Here is a 20,846-nt window from a genome sequence, read left to right as displayed (position 1 = left end):
AGTTAAAAACAAAAAACTGTGGGACTTAACATATAACAATGTTTCTGTGGAAAATGCACTGAGTTCTAACTTAGGATCCCAGGATACACTCTGTCTGTTCTCCATAGCCCCAGTGGTTAGGAAAAAGAGACTCTTCTCCCCCTGTATCCCCCAGTAGCAGATACGTCCACCATCAGATATCCTCTCAAATCCACCTGCAAGTCATTAGTGGATATTCCTGTGTCCTGATGAATGGTCCAGAGCAAAGAAGAAATAGAGGTGAGCATGACCACCAGGGAGGACAGGGAGTGAAGCTCCTCTGGAGTGATAAGGAAGACAAGGATTGGAAAGTGTACAGAATCTGGGGTTTTGGTGGAGAAGATGAATGATCAGTGAAGGCGCGAGATGAATGGGAAGGATCAGGGACTAATAAGGAAAGGTGATGGTCAGAGAGGATCTCAAGAACAGGTGGCATAGATGAGTTCGGAAAGAGGGAAAAAAGGTGGCAGGACTCTGGACTTTTGGCTGGGCTTCCTTCCTTTCCTTCTCTTCCATCTCTTCTTTCTCACTCTCCCTCCTGCTTTTTCTCTCCCTCCCCCCTTCCTTTATTGTCAAACAAGAAATGTTGCAGTCCTACTATATGCATTCTTTGTTCCTTTACACTCCTCACTAGCAATCCTGCCCACCTGTTGTTGGATGAGATCGGAAACAGCAGGAGCTAAGGAAGGACTGATGGTAAGTACGGATGAGAGGGAAAGGAGAGAAGAAGAAAATGTCTATCAAGAACAAAAAGGGAAAAAGCATTATTAAGTTATGGGATTAACCAGTATTGCAGTTTCCTCTTTCACATTTTCATTATTTCTCCTTTTTTCTGATGTTCTTTCCTAAACCCTAGTTCTCTTCTTCTATGCTTTTCACAGAAATGGGGAAAGCGGAACAGAATTTCAGTGTAATTGTTTTATTTCTTTGACTCAAAGATGAATATATTCTTCTTCCAGTTCAACTGATAATTCCCTTAGCTTAGTAACACTCAAGTAATTCAGGGCTTATTCTACTTTCTCATCTGTGATATAACTTTCCTGAAAGTAAAAATCATATAGTAACCATTAATACTGATGAAAGAAGTAAGCAACTATAGTACAGAGACTAAGTAAACTGAACATAGCATTTGGTACAAAAAGTAAGGCTCACTAAAAAAAAAAAAAAAAAAAAAAGGCAACAAAATAAAAGAAGCTATTTACTTACCTGAAAGAACAACTTCTATTAGGTCTCCGTCATGTATTTCATCTGCTGAGGTAATCAGCTGCAAAATATTTTCTGAGTTCATGTCATGGCGAAAGAGAAGGATTTTGTCATACATGCCAAAGAATCCACACTCTGGAAACTGCAGGAAAATAGTCCTATATCAGTATACCCACAGCTTGTCATTTTTAGTAAGTAAATGTCTCAATCTTAAATAATTTTAAATGTAGTTTTTAGCCTAACACTGTTTACTTGCTAACAATTCTATTAATACCCAAAAAGATCAACCATATACTCAAACATCCTGATCAGTTTTCAGGTTCAAAAACATAAAAGTAAGCAAGATAAATAATTATTATCTTAGCATGTCTCTTAGAAGTATAGAATTTCTTTATTCAGTTATTGATGGAGAATACAATCTTGAACTTACTAATGATATTCTTACAAAGCCTGAGAGATGGGAAGTCTTTCCTGTCCTCTAGAACTGAGCTTCCCATATGGTTATAGCTACCAGCCACATGCAGTTATTTAAACTTAAGTTAATTAAAATTAAATAAAATTAAAAGTTTAGTTCCTCAGTCATTCTAGCCACATTGCATGTGCTCAATTGCCCTTTCCTACTGGCTACCATTTTAGACTGCAGATATAGAACACTTCCATCATCACAGTAAATTCTATTGAATACTGCTGGTAGAAGATCAGTAATTCCCAAATTACAGTCACAAGAGTACCAACTGTAACATTTTTGCCAAATGCACCTATAGTCTGTAGCATTTATCTAGTATTTCCTTTAATCTACTCATTGTAATTACAAATACATAATTCTTTCTGGCATCTTTCTTTTTAAAAAAACTTTGGTGAGAGTAGGAGACTTGCAGATCTGCTCACATATGCCCTATGTGTATACTATATCAAGGCTTCTATAATTTGTGACGACAATGCTGAGACACTTTGGGGATTAGTATGCGAAAGACTAAAATATGAAGGTGAGTTCTGTAAGTTTCTATAGTTAATAAAGTTATTTAAGAGAAAATTTGAAGTACTTGGTTTACAAAATACATGTTTAATTTTTAAAACAATTAAAAAACAAGATGATTTTCTGAACTCCCAGTGTCTTAGAAAATGCTGCTCTAGATATTTCAGATTTCTTTATTTGATCTCAAAATTGCGTATTCTCATTGATTTATTTGACTCCTCATAGCATATCCTTTAATGAACTGTGTCACTGGCCTACACCGAATGGCCTGGTATGTACCCATCACACTAAACTGTAACCGCATTTATTGCAGTGATGTTGCTGAGGATGGTCCACCTACTTCACATAGTAGCTCTTACTTTGTACGGACCCACAAAAGAAATTTCTCCGGTTGGTTTTGTAATATGAACGATTTGATCATGTGACTTGTTTACTTTGGCCACTGAAACAGGCCAAGCCAAATCTGTAGCCCACTTCTAGCATCAGTCTAGGATCTTATGGCACGTGTTTTAGGTGTAGATACCAACTGAGTTTCATCTTATTTTCTGACCTTAATTTTCCCATTAAAAATTATAGTATATATGTCTAAAAAGGTCTCAATTTGGGGGAAAAAGTTAAATTTTTAAAAATTGAAAGTAATGACAATTAGAAATTTGAGTTTATTTGTATTTTTTAAACCTGAGTACATAATGGAAAAGTGCAGAAATATTTAGTTTCACAAGACTAATTCTTTCAATTATTTGAGTTACCAACAATATTTATAAAACTTTATAATATACTTTAAACATATATCCAACAGCGTAAGAATTTCCCATTGAAGAGTAAAAATATGGAATCAAAAAATTTTCAGTAACTTTTAATTTAAAATTTAATTTATTTAGTTGTTATTAAATTAGAAAACATTCCCATAACTTGGTTGCAATGATTTTTAAGGATTAATAAAGAACCCCACATCTCATCCGTATAAAATCTCTAACAAAATATTCATATGAATAAAACTGATCTTAAAAATTCATATTTTTGCACATCTTCTAAGTGTTAGGCAGTGGCCCTACAGTTTGTAAAGGTAAGACACTCAGTCCCTGCCTTCCAGGGGCTTACAATCTAGTAGAAAGATGGAAATAAAAACAAATATATAACGTGATAAGGAAATGCCAAGAATGAAAAATAAAATTCTAGAAGAGGGAATAAAAAACTTTAATCGAGAAGGGAGACTATCACTTTAACAGTGATATTTAAGCAGAATCATAAAAAAGAGAAGTAAGGTTTCCATGGGCAGAAAGTGAAAGTAGAAGTGTAAGAGTCATCACTGAGAAAATACAAGGTAGGTAAGAGAAAGTAAGTGGACCCCTACGACTGAAGAAGGAGGTAGTGGGGGCAGAGGGACAGTGGGTAGAAAGAGGGCAAAAATGCACACAGGAGCCCAGCAAGAGCCAAACAAAGACTTGGACTCAAGAGAGCTGGGTTCAAGCTTTGCAACCTATTAACTATAGCATCTTAGATAAACTGCTTAACCTCTCTACGCTCAGTTTCTCTATAAATTGAGAATAACAGGGGTACTAGCTGTATATAGTTCTTGTCAAAATTAAATTACTTGATGGCTATAAAACATTCAGTACTCTGTATGATCAATAAACACTAGTGGTTCATATTATCCTATATCCAAGGAGGAGAGACAAAGGCTCCCAGAGCAAGGCAGTAACATGATCAAACTGTGTTTTATAAAGCTGACAGCAATGTACAGCAGGGACTGGAAAAGGAAGAAACCAGAGCAAGCTCCTAAAGAAGGCAGAAGCTAACGGTCAGGAAAGAGGTATCAGGGTCTGGATTACAGAGTAAGATGGAAAGCAAGGCAACAAGGGATACTTCCTTCTAGAAACTTACTTTTGGTAAATTATATGCATCATTAATGCTATTTTGACCAAACTAGAAGTCTCTATAACTAAAAAATTAAATAAACACATCAATGAGAGAAGAAAAATACTAAAAGAAAAAAATTTATGGCTTAGAAAAAGTAGATATAAAACAATCTTCTTGATAAACATGATCTAATGAATTCTATTAGCATTATTAAGAGACTAAAGAGCAAACAAAAAGAATTATACAAAGTATTAAGGATATTTATTTAAGATAAGCATTTGTGTACCAAGCTGGAAAGCCTTCAGTGATAAGGAATAAAGTAACTTTCTAGACTAGCAAATGTTTACAGACTATATTCAACTATATGGTTGAGAAATTACAGAATTCCAAGAGGGCAGAAATGTAATAACTAGCCTATGAAAAAGAGATTGCTGCTATTCATGATTATGATCTATAGGTGTGTTTGGTAGAATATTTAGACATTATCTGACAATGAGAGTCCCCACAAACTGAAGTAACAGAAAATGTGGCCTGAAAAAAAGCCAGAGAGATTACTAAACATTGCCACTGGACATCAAGAAACAATGTGGCCAAGCTTTAAAAATATGAGGCATCAGTGTATTAAAGATGAACATCTAAAAAGAAATAAGGAAACAAACCATGAGCACACACCTTAAAAAATCTAAACAACTGTACTGAGGAAAAACACAAAAAAACCCAAAAAACAAAACTCTGTTAATGATTTGAATATACAGGAATTGACTGTTCATTATCTTTTTTAATTCAGAAATTGTTTTTTAAGCAGGAGTGAATTCCTAAGACAATGTCTCAGCTCTGCTCACACACTGGAATCATCTGTGAAGCTTAAAACCACATCTGGTATTTTCACCATATCTTTGCCACAGACATCTTTGCAGCAAGTATTTTTGCCACTTAACTAATTGGCCATAAGGCAAATTTGCCATGGAAAATAAAGTAACTGGTTGACAGGTTGGTTTCAACTGGCTGAAATGCATTAGCATCTCTTCCAGTTAGCAACATTACTGATGTCTTTATCGAGCTGATGGATGAGAATGATTTGCCCCAAGAGCAGGTTTATTTTGAAATACACTTCTTAAGAGGGTGTCAAAGGTGCAGAGTTGATCCCCCATTTCTCACTGAACTTTGGAATATCCATTAATAGACATGATACAAGTAACAGTGCAGAAGGCTTTCACAACACAATACAAAGCACAGTAACAAACAAGCATCCTAGTATCTGGAAACTAACACCTCTCTCAAGGAAGGAAGAAATTATAGCTAAAAAGTATGATGCTGAACAAGAAGATGAGTCAATAAGCAAAAACGTGTGTAATACAGCTGAACAATGCAGGAGCTAGGAGTGCCAACCCCTGCGCAGTCAAAAATTCGCATATAACTTGACAGTCTGCCTCTGTGCCTGCAGTTCCACATCCACAGACTCAACCAACTGCGATCACATAGTACTATAGTACATGTGAATGAAAGACCTAGAAGACAAGTGCTGAGGCACAACTCACAAAATAAAAGCAGTTACTTGTGCGGAAATGTCATGAATTTACACACACTGGAAATGCATTAAATATTTATATTTCATAATAGTCTTTTTAATTTTGTTACTCATTTTTCATGTTTCATTTTGTCCCTATTAACGTCTTTCATTTTTTTGTTATTTTATCTTTTCCAGCAAAACTGCCTTACTGCCAACTAGTCACATGGTCAAAATAAATGTAGTAAAAATGCCTGTGGCAAAGACGTCTGCCACTTATGCAAAGTACCTAGAAACCTTCAACAAAAGATGCTAAGGCCCTCTTCCCAGGTTTATAGTTAAGCTCAGGGGAGTAGGACACAGACACCTGAATTTTAAATTTACCTTTATATTGTTCAGTACATTTATTATATACTCTTTAAAAAACTAGACTTTTTTCTTAATAGTCTGAGTTACAGAGAAAACTGAGATAACAGTACAGAGTTCCCATATATTCCATACCCAGGTTCCCCTATTATTAACATCTCACATTATGGTACATTTGTTATACTTAATGAACAAATATTGATACACTATTATTAACTAAAGTCCACATTTTATTCAGATTTCCTTAATCTGTTTTGAGGAGTACTGTCCATTTTGTCAGCTCCCCCACATGTCTGATTTTTTTCTCATTAGAGTTACGGGGTTAGGGGAAGAAGACCACAGAGGTAAAATGCCATCCTTATCACATCATATCAAGTGTACCTACTACGAACATGATTTACCACCACTGATGTAGACCTTGATCATCTGGGTGAGATAGCCAGGTTTCTTCACTACAGAACTATTCCCTCTTCCCACTGATACCATTACTCTTTGGAAGTAAATCACTATGTGCAACGCACACTTAAGGAATCAAGTTATGTATGTTCCCTCTCCTTGAAAGCAGAGTATCTACATAAATTGCTTGAAATTTTTCTGCATGGGGTTTTTTCCTATTTTCTCTTATTTATTTATTCATATATAAAATACATTTATCAGTATGGACTCATGGACATTTATACTCTGAGATATAATATACCCTCTTTTAGAATATAATTTTATTTTTAAACAGACAATTTACTGACATAGTTCAAAATTTTAAAAGTACAAGGGCAGAATGCAAAATCTATGCCTTGGTTGCCCAGTTATCCCTGCCACAGTCAACAATGTTATCAATTTTCTCAGTATCCTTCTGAAAGTGTTTTATACATAGATAGTAGACATGGATGTATCTTTTCCTCATTTTATACAAATGGTGGCACACTATTAAAAGGTGTTCTGCATCTTGTTTTTTTTTTCACTTGGCAGTAAATTTTAGAGATCATTTCATAACAGTATATAAAGAACGTTCTTATTCTTTTTTTTTTTTTTTCACAACTGCAGTTTTATTTTACCAGTTCCCCCCTGATGGGATATTGGTTAAGGAGTAAAACTAAAGCTAAACTGCATTTCAGATCCTAATTCATTTCACTTACTAGGTATACAACATTGGCTAAGTTGCTTAACCTCAGTTTCCCCATCTGTACAATAGTACCCACTTCACAAGACTGTTATAAAAATTAAGTGAATATATGTAAAGAGCTTAGAACTCCTGGTAAGTTTTAAGTGCCATATGAATCATAGCTACTGTTTCAAATCTTTTATTACAAACAATACCCAATGTATAATCTTATACACCCATATCTTTTTCTACTTTTTGAGTGTATGAGAATAATTTCCTAGAAGTAGATTTGCTAGGTCAAAGGACATGCATATTTGACATTTTTAGACATTGCCAAAACGTTCTTTACAGAGACTATACCAATTTATATTTCCAAAAGTAACATCATCTTCTTTTAGTGTTGTACTAGTCAGCTCAGGCTATGTAACAAAATACCACAGCTGAGTGGCTTAAAAACAGAAATTTATTTTCTCACATTGCTGGAGGCTAGAGTGGAAGATCAGGGTACCAGCATGGTCAAATTCTAGTGAGAACCCTCTCCTGGCTTGCAGACAGCAGCCTTCTCACTGTGTCCTCAGATGCACTTGGGGATAGTGAGCAATCTTTCTCTTTTCTTCTAAAGCCACCAATCCTACTGGATTAGGACCCCAACCTTATGATCTCACTTAACCTTAATAACCCCCTAAACGTTCTATCTCCAAATACATTCACACTGGGGGCTGGGGCTGTAACCTCTGAATTGGGGAGGAGGGGGAGCACAATTCAGTCTGCAGCAAGTATATTATCAAACTTGATGATTTTAGGTTAAAAATGTGATTCAGTATAGTTCTAATTATAAGAAGTGAAGTTGAACATTTTTCATATGCTTAAGAGACATCTATACTTTTAATAAATTAGCTATTTATATTTGCCTGTTTAATGGACTGATGACCTTTAAACTCCAAATCCAACAGTTCTTCAGAATGTTTCTCACTATGTGGGAAATCCTTAATAAGTCTTAAACAACTTATCAAAAAACAAACAAAACCCTATATATATAACAGAATATATGTTGGGTTTCTCAAAATGATACATGCCAGTAAAAATCCCTAGGCAGAAGAAGGGAGCTTTTCTAAGATAATGGCTTATTTTCCTAAGCCAGACTCCAGCAGAATAAAGAACAAAGGAAAAGAACTTTTTTCCCTCTTTCAGGTGAATAACTTTTAAGAAGAAGAAATATTCTAGCAAACTAATGAAGAAAATCAATTCTGCATTATATTGTGAATTTTCAATTTTCAATGGGCTCCTTTCTACTAATCATCTCAGCATATAAGTCTTACCTAATAAAATGGTATAATACCTTCTAAACATTCTATTCTCATGGGAAAAAGAAAAAATAGCTACTTGTGATAGGGAACAAGATTAGTAGAAGAGCTACAGAGGTGGTAACACGCTTAGTAACTGTCAGTAATTTTCACTGGTTGTTTCTTCCTCTATAACAGTGGTTCTCAATTGGGGTGATTTTGCCTCCCAGAAGATATATGGCAATGTCTTGAGATGCTTTTAGTTGTTACAACTTGTGGTACTGGCATCCAGTGGTTACAGGCCAGGGATGCTGTTAAACATCCTACGGTGCACAGGACACTCCACAGAACAAAGAATTCTCTGGCCCAAAATGTCGGCAGTGCTCAAGTTGAGAAATCCTGCTCTAGGAAATGAAGGAGACAGGAACATAGAGGGACTAGAAAATGTGGAAGGAAGTTGACAACCTTCTGAAAACTAGACATGCCCGTATTTCCTTCCCTAGCCTACCTCAGCCTTGATTAAAAGAAGAAAGAGGAAATGAAAGAAACAGCAAAAGAGCGAGCAGGGTAGAAGCAAAGAGGCCTTTGGTTTGGCCTCTCTCCAAATTTCCCCAGGCCTTTCTGGATTTGCTTTCTATAAACTGTGCCAATGAGTTCTCTTGACTGTGCAAAATGAAGTCTGTTCCCAGTCCATATGGGAAAGCAACAGAATTTCATCATAATGTTATCAAATTCTCACCCCTTACGCGCTCACTTTGTCCACTTCAGACTTGTCTTTTTTTAGATTAAAGGTGGCTTCAAGAATAAAAAACAGATCATCTTATCTTTCTATAACCATTTTGTGGAAGTTATTTTTATGGTATTAACTTACACCTGTCATAAATTAAAGGTTCTAATACTTGCAAATAAAATTTCTCCAAATTAACACTGTATTTTGAGAGCTATTTAATGTGAACAGCTTTAAAGTCCATGTCATTAAAATTCTGTCAATAAAATGTTAGATAAGGTAGAAAGTTTTCAAGTTTGTAATTCTACTTGGTCAAATACAATTTTTACATAGTAACAAAACAACTTCAGAATTTAACATTATCTGAACAAGTAATTTATCACGATACACTTTTAAAAAAGGTATATATGTTTTATTCTAAGTACAATGGGACACAATATTGTAAACTGACTACACTTCAATTAAAAAAAAGAAAAAAAGAAGTGCAATGGGAAACCATTAGAGTTTAAATGTATACTTAATTTATTTAAAAAATTTAATCACAGTATGAGTAAAGTACACTAATGTTAATTAGAAGGCAGATAACTATACACCTTGTCTCCCCCACATAAGCACCACCCAGGTCAAGATATAGAACATTTTTAGCACCACAGGTTTTTTATATTCACTTAATTTAAAAAACTGAATACTAGTCATTTTAAAATTTGAAGCCATGCAAATCTTCACCAGAAGTCTTTCTAATAATAAACCAGATAACAGTAAATAAGCTCCATGAGGGCAAGGGCGTTCTCTTTTGTCAATGTTCCCTACTGGATGCCCAGCACCTAGGACTTAGTATTTAACAGGCACTTACTGAAAAAAGTTGTTGACTATGGAGCAAAGGTAACTAATTTAACAGTAATAGATTTCCCAGAAATAAACATAATTATTACCTTAACATCACTTTTTAGTAAAGTATCTAACTGAAGAGAAGAATTTCAAAGACTGTTTCTATAAACAGATTAGAAGGTACTGAAGTCTAGATGAATCAATGAAAAAATTATTCAATATAATAATTTCATCTGAATTTCATCACTGATCTCTAATAGGATTTTCTGAATATGGCATATCAGAGAAGCTGCTTCATTTAACATCATTTCTCTTTGACACAAAGAGAGCAATCTTTTCCCGTTTTCTTTGTTTTTAATTAGCTCTGAATATCTTTAACTTAAACTTTCTAGAACTTTCTATTCTAGCCAAGGTCTTAACCTGAATACCATGCACTTTAAAAACAAACAAAAAACCAACAACAAAAAACCTTCCAGTTTAGTTTGAGCCTCCAGATTAGTTAATGGCTGCCTGACACTGTTCTGCCAAGAAAAAAAAAATGTAGGGCTAGGGTAAAGACTAGGATGTCACCTAGCCTCTGCAACACAGCTGTAGTGGAAAGAATGGGTTGGAAAAAAAAAAAAACCAACATAGAATGACAACTGGTTTCTAGAACACAAAAGATACAGCTGGGGTTTTCCCTCTACTTTGGCAGGACCTAAAAATTATACCTACTAACTGTCTGCAGAGACAATGTTTTCAAGTCAAAGAATAGACCAAAATCACTCCTAAATTAGGATACATAAACAAAGAGCCTTCAGGTCTAGTGTCATGTAAATGGTCAAAACTAAAAACAAACGCTTTAAATTAGTTAAAAGCAGACCGTCAGCTTAGTTAGAATCATTTCAATGTCAGTAAACACCATTATAGCTTAAAATGAATTGCTGTCTGCCAATTTTTTTTCCCTCCAATTACATCTACTATGTCCATTCAACAAATTAACACAATAGCAGTAGCATTATAGTGGTATTTCTAAGTCTCTTGGCAGTATGAGAGAAAGAAGATGGGAAACTAACATTCATTGAGGGTAGTAGTTACTACACATCTGGCATTATGCAAAGCAGTGGACACAGGCTATCTCATTTAATTTCCTCAAAATTCCTAAAACAAGTAATCCCAGTCCTCTAACAAAATGAACTCTTGATCTCTTTTTCAGTTTGTCATGTGCTTAATACTAAAATCAAAGAGCAAGAGTAAAGCAATGTCAGTGTGTTGGAAGAATGCTATACATGCTTTGGTATTTATTAAACTTTTAAGAACACTACAGGATCAATGATCTTTACAGATTTAAAGAAATTTTTAAAACCATGAATATTACTACTTTGAGGGTACTAATTATGTGCCAGACGATGTATTAAGGGCTTTACATTTAATTACTATAATTTTTAAATGGAGGTAGGTTTAAAAAAAATGGTGGTAGGTATTATGACACTAGCTTTACAGATCAGGATCAGAAGTTCAGTGACTTAGAAAAGGGTCTATTAATCACACACACACACACACCCCTCAAGAAAGTTAAAGAATCAAAATCACCTGGGTCTCTTGATTTGAAAACACTGCTACATCTTTCTCGGATTATTATTTTTTTAATATCTACCAATAGCAAAAAATAAGAGTAAGGATTTAAATGCTAATGTAATTTTGACATTAGGAATCCATGCACAAACAAATCTCTGTTTAGATGGGCAAGGCCTGCTCTCTCAGTTTGGATGTGGCTCATTTGTCATCTGATTCTCTGGTAGTAGCCTCCCAGCAGAGATGTGATCAGCCAATTTCTGCTTGGCTCAATCCCAGTTCTACCTACTGCTCGGATCTGCCTGCCTTCTTGCTCTCCTGATTGCCAGTCCCACTAGTTCCTTGGGTTTCATCAGTATAAACAGCACTCCCATTAGCCTATAAACTCCTAGAAGGAAGAGATCCTACTTCTTGTTAAGTTTGCTCTATAAACCAGTATGAAGATACAGAAATCTAATATACACAGGTAAAAATCTACTTCCATTGTTTAACTATATCCATACCCATAATGGAGGCTGTGTACCATTCTTAAAATAAACACATCCAAGCTGAACTAGGAAGCCTATTTTAAAGCTACAATTCACATCTAGAAGATAATCACATCCAGAAGATACTCACATCCACTAATTTCCTAAGATCCTACAATACTACTAACAGAAGTTTTCGGTTTCTCCAAACTTTAGAAATTCTATTTCTATATAGTTTAACTTAGAGATATACAACCTTAGCCTGGTGGAATTTTGGACCAGATAGTTCTTTGTTGGGGGGAGGGGAACTCTCCTGTGCATTATAGCAGCATCCTGGCCCCTCTGTCCACTAGATGCTAGTAGCACTTCCCTCTCCTCCCAGTGACAACCAAAAAATACAACAAACAAAAAACCACATCTCCAGACATTGCTAAATATCCCCTGGCGGGGGAGGGGCAGGGGTCAACTCAGTTGAGAACCACTGGCTTAATCTTATACATTAGAATTAGATACTAGGGCTGTAGTATTTGTCAGTAAAATAGAACTAATCTACATTCTTACAAGGGATAAGGAAAAAGTTCACTGATATCCTCAGAGAGCGAATGAATAACTTCGAGAATTTCAGAGTATTCCAGAAGAACCTGGCCTTTCGCACAATCCCAGGAAAACAGAACTCTAGAAACTAGCTATCTGACAATCTAAACTAGTGGGAGCAGGCTGGGCACAAATAAGACACTGATAAATCAAACAGGATGGAAAGAATACTGGTGCTTATGTGCTCATTCCTTTCTCTCTGCAGCTCTAACAACTATAAATCATTTCATCAAGGGAAGTAGTTACCACCACAGATTATTTACAGTATCATGTTTTTAGCAGCAAAAGCAGGTAGAATGTGTCCTTAGATGTCTACTGAGTATAAGGCATTTTGGGGGATAGAAAGAGGAATAAGACAGCAACAATCTCAATGTAACAAATGTTGGAAGCATTTCAAATCTTAAAAAAAAAAAAAAAAAAAAAAAAAGGAAGCTAACTTTTTGGCTTAAGTTAAAGACAACAACAACAACAAAAGAAACTCCACCCACTCCACCCTCAGGATGTGTCATGAAATTGGACTGAATTCAAAGAGTGGCCACTTTTGGTCACATCCAAGTTTTAAGCAAAGCTCTACTATAAATGATTTGTTGGTTACAGAGATAAATTCTTGGGGACAAAAAAAAAATCTCAGTGTATAAGTTTTTTATTATCTGTGTTAGTTAGAATTTGACCCTGTTTTTAACTTTTATAAGCCTGGAATCATTGACTGTTCTCTATGTCTATGATGTTTTACCATGCCCCCACCCATGCTGGAAATACCAATTTCATTTCTCCCCTATTGAACACATAAAACCTACTCTGTATTAATTACTACTGTTTTGAACATTCTCCCACATGCTTGTTTACTAATATAATATTTTTGTGAAATATATTTTTATTCTTTTTCTTACCAATAAGAGTCTTTACAGAATTAAAGATGTTAAAATTATACAATACTTGTAAACATTTCCCAAACTTATTCCTGTTTATTATTTTTATATATGTAAATGTTAGTTTGGAATATTCAAATTTGCAAACTGCTCTCTTCCCTTCTGTTTTCTTTTATTGTTCTGAACGTGAGATACCCACTCTCCATAAGTCTGATAAATATTCAATTTTACTTTATTCTAATTTTCCTTTAATCTGAATTCTCATTTTTAATCCTTTGAAATTTATCTTGGTGTCAGGTATTAAGTGGAAGTCTATGTTAATGACCCTTCAACTCTCAACAAATTTTCTAAACTCAGATTTAAAATCATCCTCTTCTATTTCTCATGCCTTCGTTGGCATATACTGAAATACCATGAATCTATTATTATTTTAGCAGTATTTGGTTTCAGTTATTATAGTTTTTCTCTTCCCTTTCTCTCTTACTTTTCAGATTTTTAACTTAATGTTTTACTTTTTCTCCGCAATAAACTTCAGACAAACATTGTCAGGGTAAAAAGATTCCCAATAAAGTTCTGAATGGAAAAGTAATTTAATTTGGGAAATAAAATCATACATTATCAGTCTTCCTTTTTCAGGAAGATGATAATATATTTATTTCACAAAGTCTTTTTCTTAAATATTCCACAAAAAATTTTAAATTTAATTCATATTTGGATTCATTCATTTCTTAAAGATAATTATCAATAAATACCTTAAATCTATTTTTTCCTAATGGAAATGTAATAGAAAAGAACAAATCTGACTCCATATTAGATCTGTTCCTTTGGCTTTAACCCTGTGCCCTGTTTTGTAGGTTTAGTCTTTGCTAGCTCTGCACTTTCTGTAAAAGGATATTAACACTTATGCACTTATATAAAGATAACAAGTTGCAGTATAGAAAATAACATGTGTTTTGTTGGAGGTTTGGACCTGACCCAGGTGGACAGCTGCAAGAACAAAGAATTCCTACACCAAGAAGTTTGCAACAACAACAGCCCTTCCCCTCCCCTTTTTTAAGGAGCCCTGTACTCTGACTTGAGGAAGATAGGTTCTCCAAGACATTAGTCGGCCATCCTCTCGGTCTGTTGGCTTTTGGAATAAAGTTGTTATTCTTTGCCCCAACACCTTGTCTCCCGATTTATTGGCTCAGTAACATAAATATTTAGGTACTCAGTTTTCATGTCCCTTTTGTGATATCAAAAGATCAGTTTCAATGAACTCCCCTCTCCTTGTACTTTTATAGTTACTTTATAGGCTCTTTCTGGCAGTTTAGTCCCTGGGAATGTTCTATACAATCCAGGAATATCTCAATTCTATTATATTAGAATATAATATAACAGCCCAAGTGTATAGAAATACAGAACAGCATGTTTACTCACTTACTGCTTAAGAATAGTAATTAACTAACTAGTTAAATCAGTTGAACTCAAAATTACATGATTCTGAAGTCACATCTGTAACTGATCTAAAGAACCACAGAACTACCTTATCCCCTGAGAAATATAATATACAATATTCTAAGACAGAAGTCACAGGTTTTCAGGATCTAAAAGAGTGCAATGAAATTAACACATATAGCCCAATATTAAATAAACCACAGAACTGATACATCATTAACCTCCAACTTTCTGCATCAATAAAAAGCATTAGTAGAACTAATAGAAAACTGTGAATAATTTACCCATATAGATCAAGGAAGGCATCAGCTGTCTTCCACACAGTAGAAAATAGATTATGACATGGATGTATATTCTATAAAGCACAAAACCAAAAGTTAACATAAACTTAACTGGCAGTAGCTTCAGTTATTTCTGGATCACTACTAATTTCCAACAAACTCTCAACAGGGAAGATTCCAAAGTACAGTGTGGCTAAGGTTTTGTTTGTTCAGTTTAGAAGCCACTATGATGAGACTAACAAGTAATATTATTGATAAGCTAACATTTACTGTGTGATAGGTGCTGGGCTAAGCATTTTATAAATATATCATTTAATATACATACATATGTACACACTTACACACGACAAAACCATGAAATGAGTATTATTTTGAACCTCATTTTCCAGATAAGAAACCAAGGTTACAGAACTAGTATGTGGGGGAGATAAAACCAAATCTGACTGACTCTAAAATTCCGATTTTTAACTACCATAGTATACTGGTTCGTATGGATTCTTTATTTATTCAATCAAGAAATAATTATTGAGCACCTACTATGGACATGGTTCCTGACCTCATAGAGCTTAGTTTCACAGCAGAGACTCTCAAGTAAAGGGACAATTGCAATCAATATGATGAAAGTTAAAATACAGGCTATACGGGATACCAGCACCTAACCCAGATGTCAGGAAAAGACTTCCTGGAGGCTTAAGCAGAGGATGTGTCGGGGGAAGGGTTTTCCAGGGAAAGGAACAGCAGGCACAAAGACCAAGTAATGAGACAGAATATGGCATTCCGGGAGCTTAGGAAGGAATCTGGACCAGAGACATACCTTTGGGAATTATCAGCATTTTTTCTAAGTATTCCTGCAATAATACCTTACGTAAGTAATCACATATTTCTGTCACCTGCTCATTGCAAGCAACCAAAAACGTCTGTCTAGTGAAATGCCAAGGACAGAACAGAAATCACCATGAATTTCTTGAACGATCTGGTCTAGCTCATATAAAATTTAGAGCACCACTAGGAAGTAGAAGCATAAAGCTTTATTCATTTGACCATGAACAAAAAGAAGAGTCCATATATGCATAAATAGATGGGTTTCTGCTCTCCCACTGACTACTGAGAATGTTAAAGGCATCTTGCTTTACTCATGCTACAAGCTATCAAAGTGGTGGTGGGGCACTGTACTAGCAACTCAGGTTATTTCCCCAGGTGAAGAAATAAAATCTCTAGCATTTTTTAATATAAAAATTTCAACTATCATATTAATCTATATAATCAGATGTAGATCTTACTGAATTTTTAATTACAAAATGTTTTAAAAATATAGTATTGTATTTTCAGTATGTGGAAAACTGATGGCAAACTCACACAACAAAATATGCAATTTAAATACCTGAAAAAATAGCTTCAAATTATTACTTATCTAGTCATTTATGGTTGTTGATTTCCATTGGAGTAGAGAGATTCTTGACTCTGGTTGCTCTTCAGAAACACAGATAGAGCTCTTAGACAAACTCTCCACCCCCAGAAAGCATGACTTCACTAGTCTAGGAAAGGGTCTGTTAAGCGCCCTGGTTATTCTCAGGTGCAGCTACTGCTGAAACCACTGTTACAAAGTCAGTGACATTTAAGTTGCAAATAAGCTTGCAACCACATACATTGACTTTGTAAACATTTAAGAATCTTGATCCTTTACAACATATGACCTGGTAATAAGTTTTTTTGAAAATTTAGCCATTTTAGCATAAATATGACAAACTGAAAATTCTGATCCTAAATTTTTAAAAAGCTGGTCATCAGGAAATGCTGAGGGGTAATCAGAAAATATTCCTGTGTACTGTTTAAAAGTAGACTGGATAAGATTTTGTAGGAAAAAGACACAAACATTAAAGTTTGCATTTGTCAAAGTATATGTAGTGCTTGTTCATTTGATTGTAACCAACCAATTGATAACCAAACTTATCAAAAATTACTGAATCACGGAAAACTTTGACAAGGAGCTTAGTTCACACTCTAATCCTTTTTCAATAGTAGGTTGGGATTGAAAATGGTTTTTAAAAAATGCAATAGCTCAGATGTGGTCATGGCACAACATGGAGGCAATTCAAATAAAACTTTTCTATTGCACTACATATTTCAAGTGAAAGTCTGGATTACATAGAAAGATGAGGAGGAAAGCAAGTAACACGTTTAGGAGAATTTTTAAAGGGTGGTAAAAATGACACACAGGAAAAGACTAAAAGAAGCTTCAATGAATATAAAAAGTCTCAAAGGTTGAGGAAACTAGTCTCAAGACAAAGCAACAAAACAGAAGGAAACCCACAATAAGGCACATGATATTCAAACTGCTGAAAACCAAGAGAAAAATCTAAATGAAGACAGAGAAACTGCATACAATTCAGATTTAACACAAAATAATGAAGAGTACTGAAAATGCTAATTATGTGGATAAATATAAAAGATCGTTTTTCTTAGTTTTAATTTTTAAAAAACACAATTTACTGTTAAAAGCAAGAATAACGTGTTGTGGGATCTGTAACAATGGTCGATCCTCATTATCTGCAGATTCTGTTGTCTTTATAATATGCCTACTTGATAAAATTTATTTGTAACCAAAAAATCAATACTTTTGTGTTTTTGCAGTCACTTGCAGACACGCAGAGAAGGTGAAAAATTTTAGTCACTCTGTGCATGTTCCCAGCTTAAGATGAACAAGGTGATGCTCTGCCTTCTTTTTTCAGCTCTCATAGTGTAAAATGCAAGTCCTTTTCACGGTCTATTTAGTGCCACGTGTTCTGAATGTTCTGAATTCTGGGGCTTTTTCATGGTGATTTCTCTGTTTAAAATGGCCCCCAAGCATAGTGCTGGTATGATGTATAGTGTTCCTAAGTGTAAGAAGGCAACGATGTGCCTTATGGAGAATATATATGTGTTAGATAAGCTTCATTCAGGGATGAATTACAGTGCTTCTGGCCATGAGATCAATATTAATGAATCAACAGTACATATTAAATAAGGTTTCTTTAAGCAGAAACAGACTTTTAAAAAAAAGGTTATGCATTTACTGGTTGATGAAAATGTGACCCAATGCTCACAGGAACCTAATCCTGTATTTCTTCTAGGAGCAACGGTTCAGTATTCACTAATTTGGTGTTTGAGGTCACTTTATAGAACACAAATATCACAAATAATGAGAGTCATCTGTATGCAGAAATAAAGTATATGACAAAAATAGCACAAATGACAATAGGAAGAAAACAGAAACATGTTATTCTGAAGTATCCATGATACACAGAGTGGTATGATATTGTTTATAGACAGTAGTCTATGATAAGATTAAGATGCATATCACATAAACTACAGCAAGGATTGGCAAATTTTTTCTGTAAAAGGCCAGAACAATAGTTTAGGTTTCTCGGCCCATACAGTCTCTGTCACAGCTACTTAACTCTGCCGTTGTTGTATGAAAGCAGCCACAGGCAAGATACACATGAACTAGCAAGTTGTGTTCCAAAAAACCTCTATTTACAAAAGTAGATGATGGGTCAGATTTGGCCTACAATGTAGTTTGCTGACCCTTGCACTACAGCAATTGCTAGAACAAATTTTTAAAAGCATATAATAAACCAAAAGTGGAGATAAAATGGAATTATACAACATACTCAATTCAAAAGAAGGCAGAAAAAGAAATTAACTCAACACTGTAAACTAACTATACTTCAATTAAAAAAAAATTATAACCCCAATTTCAAAGACAGTACAAAAAGAGAATGTAGAACAGTTCATTAATAATTTTTAGATTGATGTTAAAATGGTAGAATTTTGGATATACATTGAGTTAAATAAAATGTTAGTAAAATTAAAAACAAACAAACAAACAAAAGGCAGAAAAAAAGGGAGAAAATGATTCAAGACCTGAAAGGACAAACACAAAACAATGTATTTAAATACATCTATATTAAAACCTGTGTTAAATATAAATGGTCTAAACACTTAAAAAGCAGAAGTTGACAGATTAAATTTAAAAAGCATGATCCAACTACATGCACTCTACAAAAAACCCAGTTTACATATGAAGACACAGGAGAGGTTATAAGCAAAAACATACAAAAAGATACCACAATGCAAACACTAACTAAAAAATCAAAAAAGCAAGAATGGTTATATTAATACCAAAGCTGACTTCAGAACAAGATATACTGCCAGAGATAAAGAAAAATTATACTGAAAAAGAGATCAATATATCAAAGTCTATAAAAATCCCAAATGTGCCTGCAAATACTAGAATTCCAAAAACGTGAAGCAAAACTGATTAAAACTGAAAGGAGAAAACAGACAAATCTAAAATTATAGATGGGAGATTTTGATACTCCATTTTTAGTAGATGACAGAACAAGTAAAAAGAGATCCATAAAGATATAGAAAACACTATCAACCAATTTGACCTAATTGATATTTATAGAAATCTCCACTATACAAAAGCATAATATACATTTTTAAAGATTGCAAATGTAACATACAGAATATATTGAAGGACAGAGTCCTATACTATAAAACAAATCTCAATAAATTATACAGATTGACATTATACAAAGTATATTCTTGAGCCAAATTAAAGATAGAAATCAATACAACAGAAAAATACCTGAAAAACTTACAAATTCTTCCAAATTAAATAACCCATTAATCAAAGAAGAAATCACAAGAGAAATCAGGAAATAATCTGAACAGAATGAAAATGAAAACACAACCTATCAAGTCTATGGTATGCAGCTAAAGCAGTGCTTAGAGGGAAATTTATAGACTTAACAGCACTTATATCAGGGAAAAAAGACTCAACTCAATAATCTAAGCTTCATCCTTAAGAAACTGGAAAAACAAAGCAAGTTAAATCCAAATGAGGTAGAAAAGGAGGGGAGGGTGGCATGTAGAGACAATAGAGAAAATAAAACCAGGAACTAGTTCATTGAAAATAAAGTTGATAAAAACTCTAGTCAGAAAGAACAAGGGAATAGGGAGGGGAAGAAAGGCAGAAATTATTAATATCAGGAATGAAAGTGACACCATCACTAGAGATCCTACAAATTATAAAGGATAATAAGAGAATATAATGCACAATTTTTGCCAATGGATTTGATAACTTAGACAAAATAAAAAGTTCCTTTAAAGACACAAATTGCCAAAGTTTACTCACAAAGAAACAGACAACCTGAATAGCTCTATGTCCACTAAAGAATAGGAACTGAGTTTAAAACTTCCTCATAAAGAAAATGCCAGCCCAGATGGCTTCATTGGTGAATTCTATCAAACATTTCAGGAAGTAGTATCAATTTTACACAAATTTATTCAGAAAACAGAAGGGGAGAAATAATTCCAAACTTGATACCAGAACCACACAAAGATAACAGAAAACAAACAAACAAACAAAACTACAGGCTAATATTCCTCATGATCATAGACAGAAAAAAAATCTTAAAATATAGGTAAACTGAAACAACCAAAGTATAAAAAGGATAATACATGATGACCAAGAGTTTATTCCACAAATGCAAGATTGGTTTAACATTACAAAGTGTACACAATTCATCACGTAAACGAAAACAGACTAAACAGAAAAAAAAATAGATGAAAAAAAGTATTTAATAAAATTCACAATCATTCAAGATAAAACGTCTCAGCCAACTAGGATCAGACAAGAACATCCTCAACCTGATGAAGAACATCTAAAAAACTTACATCATACTTAATGGTGGAAGACTGAATGCTTTCCTTTGAAGATCGGGAACAAG

General features: G+C 34.3%; 1 protein-coding gene and 1 long non-coding RNA gene across 2 annotated transcripts in view; one reads left to right on the top strand and one right to left on the bottom strand.

The window, feature by feature from the left end:
* Positions 1 to 20,846, bottom strand: part of PRKD3 (protein kinase D3) — a 73,073-nt gene that overhangs the window by 36,383 nt on the left and 15,844 nt on the right. The window contains exon 3 of the mRNA XM_031466845.2: positions 1,225 to 1,363. Within this exon, the coding sequence (XP_031322705.1) occupies positions 1,225 to 1,363 (139 nt within the window). The remainder of the gene's footprint in view (positions 1 to 1,224; positions 1,364 to 20,846) is intronic.
* LOC135323078 (uncharacterized) lies at positions 59 to 14,468 on the top strand. The gene is made up of 3 exons (XR_010384226.1): positions 59 to 258; positions 653 to 714; positions 14,314 to 14,468. It is a non-coding gene; the product is annotated as an uncharacterized LOC135323078 (long non-coding RNA).

This window comes from Camelus dromedarius, chromosome 15, assembly GCF_036321535.1.
Source record: "Camelus dromedarius isolate mCamDro1 chromosome 15, mCamDro1.pat, whole genome shotgun sequence".
Classification (NCBI taxonomy): domain Eukaryota; kingdom Metazoa; phylum Chordata; class Mammalia; order Artiodactyla; family Camelidae; genus Camelus; species Camelus dromedarius.
This window is presented reverse-complemented; position numbering and strand designations above follow the sequence as displayed.